Genomic DNA, 13,048 nt, shown 5'->3' on the forward strand with positions numbered 1-13,048 from the left:
ATAAGGCCTGTCGGGGCCTAGATGACAAATAATGTTAACGACCACGCAATATTGATGACAAAAGGTCTTGTGCTTCTTCTTAAAACAACTCCAATCATTGTTTGCAGACAAATTACCACTGCCATCCATCCCTCCGTCAGAAAAACAGAAGATTTAAAAGAGGACTACAACTGCGGACTTGATAATGGAACCCCAGTCGGCATCGTGGCTGTACGTGACGCTGTGCGTGATGAGCCTCCTGCCCCAAGGCTTACTGGGTAACCATCCTGCAGACTCCATGCCGAGGGTCCAGAGGGTCAAACGAGGTTGGGTGTGGAACCAGTTTTTCGTTCTGGAGGAGTACACCGGGCTGGACCCGCTTTATATCGGAAAGGTTGGTCAACGCACACAGACTCATATTTACTGATCTCTGGTTCTGGACCTGCTCCTTGAGACAACTTTTGTTGTGAACTGGAGCAAGACATAAAACAAAATTGCATGACAATTCTGGTCTTAATCATCTACTGGATTATGGTTAAGGTTTGGTTCGGATCAGTGGGTTTAAAATTGAACTGATTGTAGCGGTCGATAGCAATGTTTGAGATGGTTTAGGATTAAAATGTTTCGGTATCTGAAACCATGAAAACAATCAGTGTTCCGAGCAACACCAGTGCTTATTGAATCTCCAGACAAGCTTCTTAAAAAAACTCCAGTCTTGGTCCTGAGAAGCCTTCACAGAAAATTCACGTTGACGCATTGAACTGTTGCGGTGTTGCGGAATTAAGCAATTATTCGGTTAAATACTGATGCAAACACACCTAATGAGCGTAGGGGGATTCCAAAAGGTCCCGGGCCATAATCAGTTGCCCGGCTAACAAGTCTTGAGGGAAAGGCATCATGGGAATCCGAACGAAGGAAAAGTGCCCCGTTTACATATCTGGGCTAGCTTGAACTGGTCAATGGGAAAGCTGCTCCGAATCTGCTTCAACTTTGAGCAATTTTGAGTCAATTATTTCTTAGTCGTATTCAAAAAAATAATGTATAAATAAGCACATCCTCTTGAAAATGGTGCTTTTTCTGTTGGTTAACACACAAGATGGCCATCAAGGGTTGCATGAAGCGGTGCTCTTTGATGACAACGAGGCCCTTGACAAAACCCCCGAGTGATTTCCCATCAATAGGCTGCCATTTGGACTCCAAAGATTTCTGATTGCGCTGCACGGTCGCCCCAGCAACAAAAGGCTGGTGATTTGCCTCTGATTCGAAGGTGATTAGGAGTCGTCGCACCAACAGCGTTTCCCTGCCAGCCTAATCTTGGAGAGGTCAACATGTGCTTTTCTGCTTGCTTGACAAATGTCAACATTAGCATCCATTGCACTGCTAATTAATAGAATTTGGAATTGATTCCCTGGCGAATGAAGGATTATCTCATCTTAGATCCAACCACTTGGCCCTGTGACATATTCTGATCATTTTATTAAAAGAACAGACGTTGCATCACCTGATATCACTTCCATATCCATTTATGTTTTGTGCAAAAGGGATTGGTTATGGTTGGAGTCGGTATGGTTTGGAAATTAATTTGTGAGTTATTGGATACGGGAAGAAGTGGAATTGGGTTTAGTGAGTTGGTGGTTAGGAAGACAGTTTGGTTTCAGCTTACTGGATATTGGATTTGGAGTATTGTGGTTAGGGTTCTCACAGGCCAAAAAAAAACTGTAGTCTTGATCCTTAGCAGAGAGTTCACGTTAACCGCTGACTCGATAAACATTCTTATTTTGAACAAAGCTCCACTCGGACATGGACAAAGGCGACGGCTCCATCAAGTACATCCTGACGGGCGACGGCGCCGGCACTACCTTTACCATCGACGACAGCACGGGCGATATCCACGCTATGCAGAGGTTGGACCGTGAAGTCAAGGCGCAGTACGTACTGCGAGCGCAGGCCCGCAACCGTCTCACTGACAGGCCGCTCGAGCCCGAGTCCGAATTTATCGTCAAGATCCAAGACATCAACGACAACGAGCCCAAGTTCCTTGACGGACCATATCGGGCGTCTGTCCCGGAAATGTCCAAAATAGGTACGACCCATTTTTGCCAGATGAAGGAAGATAACAGTATAAGCTCTGCCGTTTTTTAAAACGTATCTCAATAAAGTTGTGTTGTATGATACTAACATACAATGATTACATGATATAAACTATGTTGGACAGAGGAGAGGGACTTCAACCTTGTTTGAACAAAAAAGCGCTTTGGCGCAGCCTACATTCAAATCCTTACTGAATTGGAAACGTAATCGTGGTTTATCGATAAACGCCGAACCATTTCATCCCCGCCAGGAACGTCAGTGATTCAGCTGACCGCTACGGATGCCGATGACCCGACGTATGGCAACAGCGCCCGTGTGGTCTACAGCATTTTGGAGGGTCAGCCTTACTTCTCGGTGGACGCCAAGACCGGTACGTCACAGTTCCAAGATCTAAGACTTGGCTTTGGACTCGAGACATGATGAGGTTGTCTTTGCCATATGACATTGGCGGGGAGAGGTGGCATGCTTTATGGGTTTGGCACCTGTTTCCTCAGGTGTGGTAAGGGTCTCCCTGGCCGACATGGATCGGGAGACCCGGGAGAACTACACGGTGGTCATCCAGGCCAAGGACATGGGCGGCCAGCTGGGCGGCCTCGCCGGAACCACCCGCGTGGACATCTCGCTCGGCGACGTCAACGACAACCCGCCCGTCTTTGACCAAAGTGAGCCACGTCTTTTTCCACACGTACAATTTTCTCAATGTGTGGGTTAGGGTAGCGTTAAGAGATTCGAAAAAAGCAAAGAAATGGATTCCACATTAAAGTTGCAAATAAATGTTAGGGTTTAAAAGCCTGGGGTAGAGTTTTGAACAAGGGTCAGCAGTTTTAAGGTACGATTGTGAGGACACGGGTTTAGCGTTGCGTTGTCACCGAATTTTCTTGAAACTGGTATTATTTATACACTGGTGAAGCGGACCTGAGCGATCTTATTGGTGCAGGACATCAAAGTCATGAAAGACATCAATGAAATATCAAAGACATCAAAGAGAAATGAAAGATATCAAAATGTAGTGGAAAAATTGTGCGTGGACAGTTTGATGCTGCTACAATTTACTGAGCCTGGGCTACTATTTTAAATGATTTAAACTTAATGAGAGAACAGACTTGTACAAGAAATGCTGCAACATCACAATGAAAATATGCAATAATAGAAAAAAATGATACTCACAGTTTTGTTGTTTTAAAAATGTCTTCAGAAGGAGCACGCTTTTTCTCTTCTGTTATATTTCGTTTGAGTTCCTCTGCATATATTTTGTAGTGTTTCCAGAACTAGGTCGTCCTCCGGTGTGGAGGTTTGGCTCCCTCTTGTGGTGGTTAGTAAAATGACCGGCCCATCCTGTGCGCAGGGTTGTACCAGATGAGCGTCCCCGAGTCCGCCACGGTGGATTCGGAGGTGGGACGCATCCAGGCCGATGACCGCGACGTGGGAGTCAATGCCGACATGACGTACCGCGTCATCGACGGCGACGGGAGGGACACCTTTGGTATTGCCACCGACCCCAGCAAAAGATTCGCCATCATCACTGTGAAAAAGGTGGGGCGACACTTTTGAAGTGGGCTGTGGATTAGGATTTTAAATTAGGTTAGAGTTAGGATGTTAGGGTTTCAAGTCAGAGTTCCAAGCCAAGGTTAAGGCTTTGAGTTTGGGTTTAAAACCTTAGGTAGGGTTTTTAACTGAAGTTAGGCTTCCAAGCCTGTGTTACGGTTTGAAGTGTTGTTCCATGTTTGTGTGGCAGCCACTGGATTTTGAGACCAAGCGCAGTTACACGCTGAAGGTAGAGGGTGCCAACACGCAAGTGGAGCCCGCCTCTTCATTTTCCCGCCATGACACCAACACCTTCCACGACGTCACCATTGTGCACGTAAGCGTGGACGACGTGGATGAGCCGCCCGTGTTCGACGCGCCGGCTTACTTGGTGGACGTGGCCGAGGACGCTGACGTGGGCACGCTGGTTAAGACGGTGGCGGCCAGGGACCCGGACAGCATCAACAACACTGTGAGGTGAGAGGTCAGGTCACCCCATGGATGTGTTGTCAGGGACATGTCAAGTGTGCTGCCTCACCCACTCGTGGGTAGCTAGATCCAAATTACCTTGTCAGGTGTTCTCAATCATGTGGCGAATGAGGATCTATCATATTTTATTGGTTCTTTTATCACAAACAAATGATTTAGGTTTCATTACCTGACATGTTTCGGCTATCACTTCCGCCTTCATCAATTGAAAACAAGATGACAGTACAACTATTACGAGGATCTCTATCATGTGATGAGCCAGGCGCAATTCTGGTTCGTCGCCAACAGAGGTCGCCATTACACAACACTAGCTTGACTGGCCACCTCTTTGTACTCATGTCCTACTCCAGATTCTTCTCTTTCTTCTCCTCCAACTGCTTGTTTTTATCTTTCTCCTTGTGGTCCTTGTCTTCAGGTACTCCCTGGACCGTTCCAGTGACCCGGACAAGTTCTTCTACGTGGACATCACGTCTGGTGCTCTGATGACATTGCGTCCGCTGGACCGCGAGCAGCTGGGCTGGCACAACATCAGCGTGCTGGCCATGGAGATGAGTAAGTGCGGTGACTCCTTGGGCTTTTACCCAGAATGAAAATGCTGCAATATTGTCCCAACTACTGCCAAAGGGAACTTACCTGATGACAGATTTTGATTTTATTTTATTTATTGGACTCGTAGATTCCTAAATTTAGGGCTCTTAACAAAGATGCAAGCCAGGGTTGGGTTTTCAGAGTAAAGTTTCAAGCAGACACAATCTAGGTCAGGTTAAGGATTTCAGTTATGGTTTCAAATCAGTGCGGGGTTTAAAACAATCGTTACAATTGTGCTCATGTCGTGCTGGTGGTATTCTGTGTGTCTGTCAGATAATCCTTCGAAACTGTCGAGCGTGGTCGTGTCCGTTCGCGTGCAGGACGTCAACGACAACGCGCCCACGCTCAGCGACTCGCTTGAGGCCTTCGTGTGTGACGGTGCCAAGGCGGGACAGGTAATGCGTGTTAACCCGTGCCAGTTTTACCTCACCTGGTGATGATCTTGGCCTTCGTAGTTGATCCAGGCTGTGACGGCCGTGGATCCTGACGAGCCTCCCAGCGGACATCACTTCTCCTACGCATTAGCGCCACACGCGGCCAACAATCCCAACTTCACCCTGAGGGACAACCAAGGTTAATACTACATCCATCCATCCACCCATTTTCCGAACTGCTTTGTCCCCATGGGGGTCGCGGGCGTGCTGGAGCCTATCCCAGCCATTATCGGGCAGTAGGCGGGGGACACCCTGAACCGGTTGCCAGCCAATCGCAGGGCACACAGAGACGAACAACCATCCGCACTCGCAAGTTTTCAGTCGGCCTACCAAGCATGTTTTGGGGATGTGGGAGGAAACCCACGAGGGCTCGGGGAGAACATGCAAGCTCCACACAGGGAGGGCCGGAGGTGGACTCGAACCCACACCTTCCTAACTGTGAAGCGGAAATGCTACCCAGTGCGCTACCGAGGCGCCGGGTTTATACTACATACACCCAAAAATTATATTGGAAGAAGTACAGAACGTTTTCCAAATAAATATTGGTAAAAATGTCACAAATATTTAGGGAAGTTAGTCAAATGATAGATGGATAATAACTCATAAAAACTCATGTATAATATCAATACTTATGTCTTCAGACAACACGGCATGGATCCTGACGCGTCGTGGCGGCTGGTCCCAGCGCGAGCAGAGCATCTTCTACCTTCCCATCGTGGTGACGGACGGCGAGGCACCGATAAAGACCAGCACCTCCACCCTGAGCGTGCGCGTTTGCGCCTGTGACCACGACGGAAACATCATGACCTGCAATCCCGAAGCTTATAGCCTGCCCACCAGCCTTAGCAGGGCCGCGCTCATTGCCATCCTTGCCGCCATCTTTGTGCTCCTGGGTAAGTGACACATCACAAGACTCTTGGTTAATTCACTTTAATTCACTCACCCAGTCACTAGCTGAAAGACCTGGTTTAAATGTGACCCAACTAACTTGCCAATATAATGACACACTAACGAAATTGAAAATCTAAAACAAAGTAACCGCTCAGCTAACAAATTACTAGCCAGAGAGCTAACACTTAAGCAACTACTTAAATAGCTTAAACAAAACTACAAAACGAGATTAAATAAAGTTGTGATTGAAATTTAGGGACTACCTAATAAACTACTTGACGGACTAGTGAGTTTGCCATCTAAAAAACGAAGAAGATAGCTAAAAAGAAAAATCACCATATTAAAATCCATTAAGCTAGTTTATTATCTTACAACCTAGCTTCCGTGCTAATTCTGCTAACACTGCTCTTTTTTTGTGCGTTTGTGTTATGTCAGTGATGATTCTCCTGATGTTGTCACTGCGGACACACCGCAAGAAACCGTACCTGAGCGACGAGGAAGAGAACGTGCACGAGAACATTGTTCGGTACGACGACGAGGGCGGCGGCGAGGAGGACACGGAGGCCTTTGACATCGCTGCCATGTGGAACCCGCGGGAAGTCCAACCACACGCTTGCGAGGCACGGCAGGACATGTTTCCGGAAATCCAGAGTTTGTCTCGTTACGTACCCATGGCTCGCGCCGATGCCGGCGGCGGCGTTCACGGCTACGTGCTGTCCAAGCTTGTGGAGGCTGACGTGGACCCGTGCGCGCCGCCCTACGACTCCCTGCAGACGTACGCCTACGAGGGCGAGGGCTCAATAGCCGAGTCGCTCAGCTCTCTGCAGTCGGGCGCGTCCGGCGGAGACCACGAGTACGATTACCTCAACGACTGGGGGCCGCGCTTCAAGAAGCTGGCCGAGATGTATGGCGTGCTGGACGCTAACACTTCCCCCATGTGGTAGCAACTTACACGGCCATAGGGAAAGAACACAAAGCATCACATTTATTGAATTACGCAGAGACGAGCCTGGTCTTCTTCACCCCGCGGTGGCTTAGTTACATCTACGAGAGTCGCTCAGATGGTGGCAACACACATGGCCTTCCAGAACCTGACCGCCTTAACGGGACTGGTTCAGTGGGTTTACAAGGCAAACGTGTGAACGAAACTAGAATAAAAAATTCCCAGCAGAAGAATGCCAGCCGGCTCATCAAAGCACACTGACAGAAAATAAAAAATAAAAGAAGGTTGAAGAAGTACCATCAGACAAACGGATCACTGCCACCAGCTCAAGTTTTTGGTCAACATATGTATATTGGAGGGTAACTCGTTTTAGGAAGTTACAATGTTTCATTTCGAGGAGCTGGCCAAGATGTATGGCGTTCTGGAAAAAGAATTGTTCATAAGGTTGGACTGAATCCCACCTCGATGGCCCTGGTGGTGACCCTTCGGTGGCTTGCGTGTCAGAATCTCTGGAGTCAACTTCAAAGCACACGAACGAAAGAGGACCACAACAGAAGAATGAATGATTCTCAGCAGACAGACGTCGCAGCCGCCTCATCAGGTCCGGAGCAAAATAGATTGTTTTTTTATTTATATTGGGGCTAACTTATTTGAGGGCCAAAAGCAGCTGCTCACTGAAAAGAGGTGGTCAACGTGCTGCCCGTCGTCCGCATTAAGTGCCAAATGTACAAAATTGGAATTTTAAAACAAAAGAGAATAAAAAAAGATCAAGAAAAACTGTGAGGGTAGTTTTGGATCTTTTTACTTGAACATGTGGGGTCGCTCATGCTACGCTAACGTAGTATGTGAATGCCGATACTCTTTTGTATTCTTGCTAATAAAATGCTTCAAAGCTACTTTGGTGTCGTGATTGTGTCGCAACAAAAATACAGGTGCTACAAGTAGTAAGAGTCGTTAGCTGTTTAGTGACGACTCGTTATGTGCTCTTCATCATCTCGCAAACAAAATCACTTGTATTGTAAGTGAGAGAGAAGCGGACAGGATGCGGAGCTTTGGTCAGCGGCTCCATTTCAGCATCTCCCGAGGAGTCTCCAGAGCTCCATCAAGGGAGGAAGGGAGACAGGAAATGGCTTCACATGAATGAAAAACATACATCCTGTTTTTTGCTTCAAAATCGGCTGCACGTTTTCCAGCAGATGTCTCAGAACAGCGTGTCACTTCAAATGGACATCGTTCAAAAATAACATGCAGGCATTAGTGGAGACCAATGAAGACGGACGTCCCGTTTTGTCTTCTAACACCGCAACTTTATTGACAACAGGGTGGACAAGTCACACGCAGGCGTTGTCCTTTCCCACTCAGTTGGGAGTCCAAGTCCCCGATGTACTTGAACTAATCAATCACAAACTAACAACCAATCGGACGAGCCTGAGCCTAAAATAACCAAAGGGTCAACGGAAAGTCCGGATGAGGTCACGAGAGCGTTTGTTTGAATGTTCCATCTCCAAGAGGAGACCTTGAAAAGGTTGTTTGGCGAGTCAAAGGTGAGCCTGCCAGAAGTTCATCCGCAGGAGATGACAGTGAAGCGCTTGGAGATGCACGACATGTTGTGCAGCACGATGGCGAGAAGAAAGAGTAGCACGCACGCCACCAGCACCACCGTGCACACGCCCGACCAGGCCGAGCCCTTGGCCGCCGCCGGCACGCCCACCCGCCGCTCCCCCTCCCCTTCGTCCAGTTCCAAAAGGGCCCCCGGGGGCCGCTCCTCGGGCACGCTCACCATCGCCACGCCCTTCTGCCCGCCGCCCGGTAGGAAGCGGCACGCCAGCAGATCGGGCGCGTTCTCTTGGGAGCCGGCCAGCGGCAGCACGTAGCAGCCGCTGCCCGGCAGGTGGATGAAGACGGGCGTGCGTTCGGAGACGTGCGGGATGGCCACCGCCGCCGCCGCTTCGGGGTCGTCGGGCAGGTGCGCCACCGACAGGCCGGGCGGCAGCTTGGTCACGCTACGACACCACGGGCAGCGCAGCTCCTTGTGGCTGCCTCGCATCTGCGACAGGCACACCGAGCAGCACGTGTGGCGGCAGTCCAACAGCTTGGGCCTCCGCCGCGGGCTGAAGTAGTTGAAGCAGATCTGGCATTCCAGCAAGGACTCTTGGGAAAGAGTCTCCATGAGTCCACGTCCACACGATTAGTCGATGATTGCTTCTGATATCAATTCACCCCAAAGGGGGGGTTCGGAAAACGTCCTCGTCCTGAATCGACGCTCCGCCAACGAGTTGGATGGCGTCACGGTGACGTCACGGTCTGCCGGCGGCGACATGGTCGTCCATCTGCGACAAAAAGAGCACATTCGCCTTCAAATTAAACCCCAAATCCGGTTTCAAACTCATGAGCGTGACATCATCACTCGTTCGCTTTGCGAAGGGAGGTCAGTGCGGCCGCCGAGAGTTGGTCCAAAAGTGCCGACTCACGAGTCGGTGGCGAGTGAGCGTGAAATATGCCGAGTCAGCGCTCGGCCCGCTTCAATGGCCGTGAAAAGCATTTCAAGAGAAACAATCAAAGACAGACATTTGCAGGAAAAAAAAGGGGGGGGGGGGTCACTCTTGCTCCTTCTCTCTATCTTGTCCTCTTTCTTTTGCCTTTACTTTCTCATTTTTCTCGGAGGGGAGGGAGTGGTGGTAAAGAAGTGTGAAGTGTGCTGACTCGTTTCTTTTCAGCCATCCTTTCATAAATCTGGGAGACTCAAAGACATGAAAGGACAACTAAACCAAACGAAACTTTTACATTTCAAAATATTCGTTACAAGTAATTACATTTCCAAGTGTCAACTTTTAGCCCAGGAGAAATATGTTGGGACGCAGGTGATTGATGTGGGAGGCGTAACCATGACAACCGTCAATGGAAACGTGGACCTCTAGGGGCGCTGTTCAGCGTCAGGCAAGATAACAGTGATGATGTCATTTGATTTACGACCCTACTTTGTATGACCTATTTAAAACACACATGCATGCACATGCTACTAGAGAAGATCATAAATAAATATGTAAAAAAACAAGTCAAATAAAAAACTGTAATGTTATAAAAAACTGAATATATATATATAATATAAACATATATAAAAATATACATAAAACACTAGTTTTTATTTATTTATTTATTTATTTTGACCCCAGTCTGAGTAAGAATAATTTCACCAGAGGGTGGTCATGACGTCATTGTGTGCAGGTGGCACACACACACAGACACACACACACGCACACACAGACACACACACACACACACACACACACACACATACATACTCCCTCAGGCTATCCACATACAATCAGCCAAAGGGAAAGTGCACAAGCTAAAAATAACCACCATGGCTGGCAGCATACGCACATACACACACACACACACACACACACACACACACACTGTCCAAAGAGTGCGAGGAAGCAGCAAAATACCTGTAAGAAGTGAGCGCAGCTCATTAAATGTGAACCCCCCCCAGCTAAAAATGTCAGGCAAATGTCACACTAACTCTTTCCAGCGCTTGCCGTGACCAACGCATGTTCCTGTTAGCGTGCATGTCCGCGGCAAACTGCGGTAGGGGCGAGGAGCTCTGACAGGAGGCGCCGAAGAATAGCGCAACAATGAAGGTCAATCATTCATGAAAATGAGGCTGATAAACATTCATTGCTTAGTTTTACCACATCGCGTTTGCCAAGTGCATGCGGCTGTTCCATCGGGGGTCTTCTTCTTGTTTTGGGATGGTGGTGGGATTCGCTGTGTGCAGACTGTGCAACAGGAGAAGATGGCCTTTTCAAGGTCACACCATCAAAATGTGTCCGTGTGAGGTGATTTTACATCCGGATGATTGCTTTACACAGAGATAAGAGATATTTCATACCGATGTCAGCAGGAAAAGACGACAAAAGGTCGACACGTTTGATTGACTGCCGGTCCTGATAACGGATAGGCACAAATCCATCACAGTAAACATGGGATCATCGGGCCGATAAACGCTTGTCGCTTCAAAAGCGCGCCAAGTCATCAGCGAAGATTTATTGGTGCAATCGACTCCGAAGATATGTACACAGAAAGCAGATAAGAGAGAGGGGACCTTGGCTGAACTTGGATCCGCATCAAGGTGCAAAAAGATGGCCGGAGTGTTTATCGTCGGAGAGGTCGCGCCATCCCGGTTGACTTTAAGGTCGGTCGCCAGCCGATCGCAGGGCGCGTATCGCCATTCACAGTCGAGTCTTTGTCGGACACGAATGTTTCCGAACCCGCAGGAAGAACAGGCCAACTGCGCACAGGAAGTTTGGAGGCTGGATGAACATCAGAAGTGTGAGGCAGTTGTGGTGGCACGCTCGCACGCACGCACGTCTTCATGGTCTGGTTGATTGCTTTTCCTCCAGCGCCATTCCGCCAATTAAAAGACTGAATGATTCCGTGCCGGCGCAGTCGGGAGGCGGGCAGCCCGCGGGCTTTCTATCTCATTAGCGGCATCATTCGGTCCCGCGACGGTGGGGCGGCGAGTCTTTTAATAACATTTTCTCTTGCCGTGTGCCGGCAAAACCAGGTGTGAACTCCAAAGTGGGTCTACGCCACAATCGGATTTGTTCAAAAAGCGCAGGTGTGGGGGGTCTGACTTGCAACCTGTTGGCTGGTTTGACCTTTTTTGGATTGGTGCTGTCTGTCACGCAGGAGAAGCAACAGCAGCCCGTCATCAACATACGTGCAGGAAGGCGGCACGCCAGAATTTATTTTTTCTATTCTTGCATTCCTCCTGCTCCCCATCTGGCAGTTGGCGGCCCTTCTCCTCATTAGTCAAGGTCAATGACGGTCAGAAAAAGAACCGACGCCGGCCCCCCATCTGCTACAGGCGCATGACGAGGAGGCCCGAGCATAGGGAGGAAGGCAGCCGGGCCGGATTCGGACCTTAATCGGCTCGGCTATCTTGATTGAAGCTTGCAGATCAGCTGACGCACTCAAGAAAATCAATCGGCGTCTCGCCCCGATGCAACGCAAAGCATTGAAAGGTCGCAGTGGCAATTTTAACAGCTCCAGTCCACCATCCCAATCTATCTTGAAATCATCCAAAAATGAAGCAAATTGTAGCGCATTAGCTTTCAGCATGCAATTTTTTTCTATAATCAAGCAAAAAGCTCCTTGGGGGAGGTCATGACATTCTAGCACTAACCCAGGCTCCCCCTCGAGATGCATTGCCCCCCCCCCCCCACCCCATCCCACCCTCCTTTGGAGCCCTTTGGCCACTTATGATTGCCTTGCTTGAGATTAGCAAAAGGAAAACAACAAACTCGGGAATGTTTGGCATGTTCTCACTGACTCACAAACGTCTCGCACACAGAATCCGAAAGAGCTGCCAGGGACACCATGTTAAAACGCCGTAATTCTGCAGGCAAGGTTAAATCGAGACTTCCTCAAAGTGGGAGCACATGCAGCTTTTTATTTCATGAGAAAGACTTTGTGGGTGCGCGGGGGGTGGGAGGGGGGTGGGGGGTCCCCTCCAAACTCGTCCTGACGTGACCTCCCGTGATTCATTCCAGCTCTCACATTGGTAAGAGCTGGGATTAAAAAAAAAATCAATCAATCAATCAATCAATCAAAATATCAAGCTCCTTGTGAGGGCTGATGACTTCAACTTTGTCGGCTTGTCTCACAGTGCTGGACAATGGAGACGTGCACGCGCGGCACGAAGCGCATCGCACAAAGCGAGAGCAAATTTTTTGCATGAACGTGAACACACCATTTGCTCCAGACACAACAATAGCCCAGCACGAAAACAAACGCCCACATGCGCTCACGCCGTCCCCCGGCCAAGAAATCAATCGTGACAGTAGATTGGAAGAAAAAACAAAAGGTGAGGACACAAATGTTGATGATGAAGCGACTCACCTCGTGCGGCAATGCGAGCGTGCATACGTGTGCTTGCGCCTTTGTGGTCCTCGCCGTCGTGTGAACGCGAACCAAGGCAACAAAACAAGACGAGAGGAACATGAGCAAGGCGCAGAGCAGGCGGCCGCCTCTCGTCAGGCGTAAACGCCCTCCCTCCCCGCCTGCCTGCCTCCCTCCCTCCGGCGCGCACGCGCAGGTTGGA

General features: G+C 49.1%; 2 protein-coding genes across 5 annotated transcripts in view; one reads left to right on the forward strand and one right to left on the reverse strand.

The window, feature by feature from the left end:
• The window catches only part of LOC147041442 (cadherin-20-like), a 41,724-nt gene extending 33,915 nt beyond the window's left edge, over positions 1-7,809 (forward strand). For 3 of the 4 annotated variants that reach the window (XM_085939097.1, XM_085939098.1, XM_085939099.1), the window contains exons 2-12: positions 108-373; positions 1,768-2,062; positions 2,321-2,440; positions 2,565-2,732; positions 3,416-3,603; positions 3,806-4,071; positions 4,499-4,635; positions 4,945-5,066; positions 5,127-5,244; positions 5,747-5,998; positions 6,432-7,809. In XM_085939097.1, the coding sequence (XP_085795223.1) occupies positions 185-373; positions 1,768-2,062; positions 2,321-2,440; positions 2,565-2,732; positions 3,416-3,603; positions 3,806-4,071; positions 4,499-4,635; positions 4,945-5,066; positions 5,127-5,244; positions 5,747-5,998; positions 6,432-6,940 (2,364 nt within the window). In that variant the 5' untranslated portion in view covers positions 108-184 and the 3' untranslated portion in view covers positions 6,941-7,809. The remainder of the gene's footprint in view (positions 1-107; positions 374-1,767; positions 2,063-2,320; positions 2,441-2,564; positions 2,733-3,415; positions 3,604-3,805; positions 4,072-4,498; positions 4,636-4,944; positions 5,067-5,126; positions 5,245-5,746; positions 5,999-6,431) is intronic. The other variant, XM_085939100.1, reaches the window with a different exon arrangement.
• On the reverse strand, positions 7,145-13,046 carry rnf152 (ring finger protein 152). The gene is made up of 2 exons (XM_085939101.1): positions 12,847-13,046; positions 7,145-9,269 (listed from the first exon to the last, which is right to left on the reverse strand). Exon 2 carries the CDS (start codon positions 9,107-9,109, stop codon positions 8,501-8,503), a length of 609 nt encoding a protein of 202 aa, XP_085795227.1. The 5' UTR covers positions 9,110-9,269; positions 12,847-13,046; the 3' UTR covers positions 7,145-8,500.
• Between the last annotated feature and the right edge of the window lie 2 nt (positions 13,047-13,048).

This window comes from Syngnathus leptorhynchus, chromosome 19 (genome assembly GCF_054491065.1).
Source record: "Syngnathus leptorhynchus isolate UIUO chromosome 19, UIUO_Slep, whole genome shotgun sequence".
Taxonomy (NCBI): domain Eukaryota; kingdom Metazoa; phylum Chordata; class Actinopteri; order Syngnathiformes; family Syngnathidae; genus Syngnathus; species Syngnathus leptorhynchus.

What these genes read in the sequence shown, in the direction of transcription:
- rnf152 (XM_085939101.1), bottom strand. Translation starts at nt 9,109, where the DNA reads ATGGAGACTCTTTCCCAAGAGTCCTTGCTGGAATGCCAGATCTGCTTC.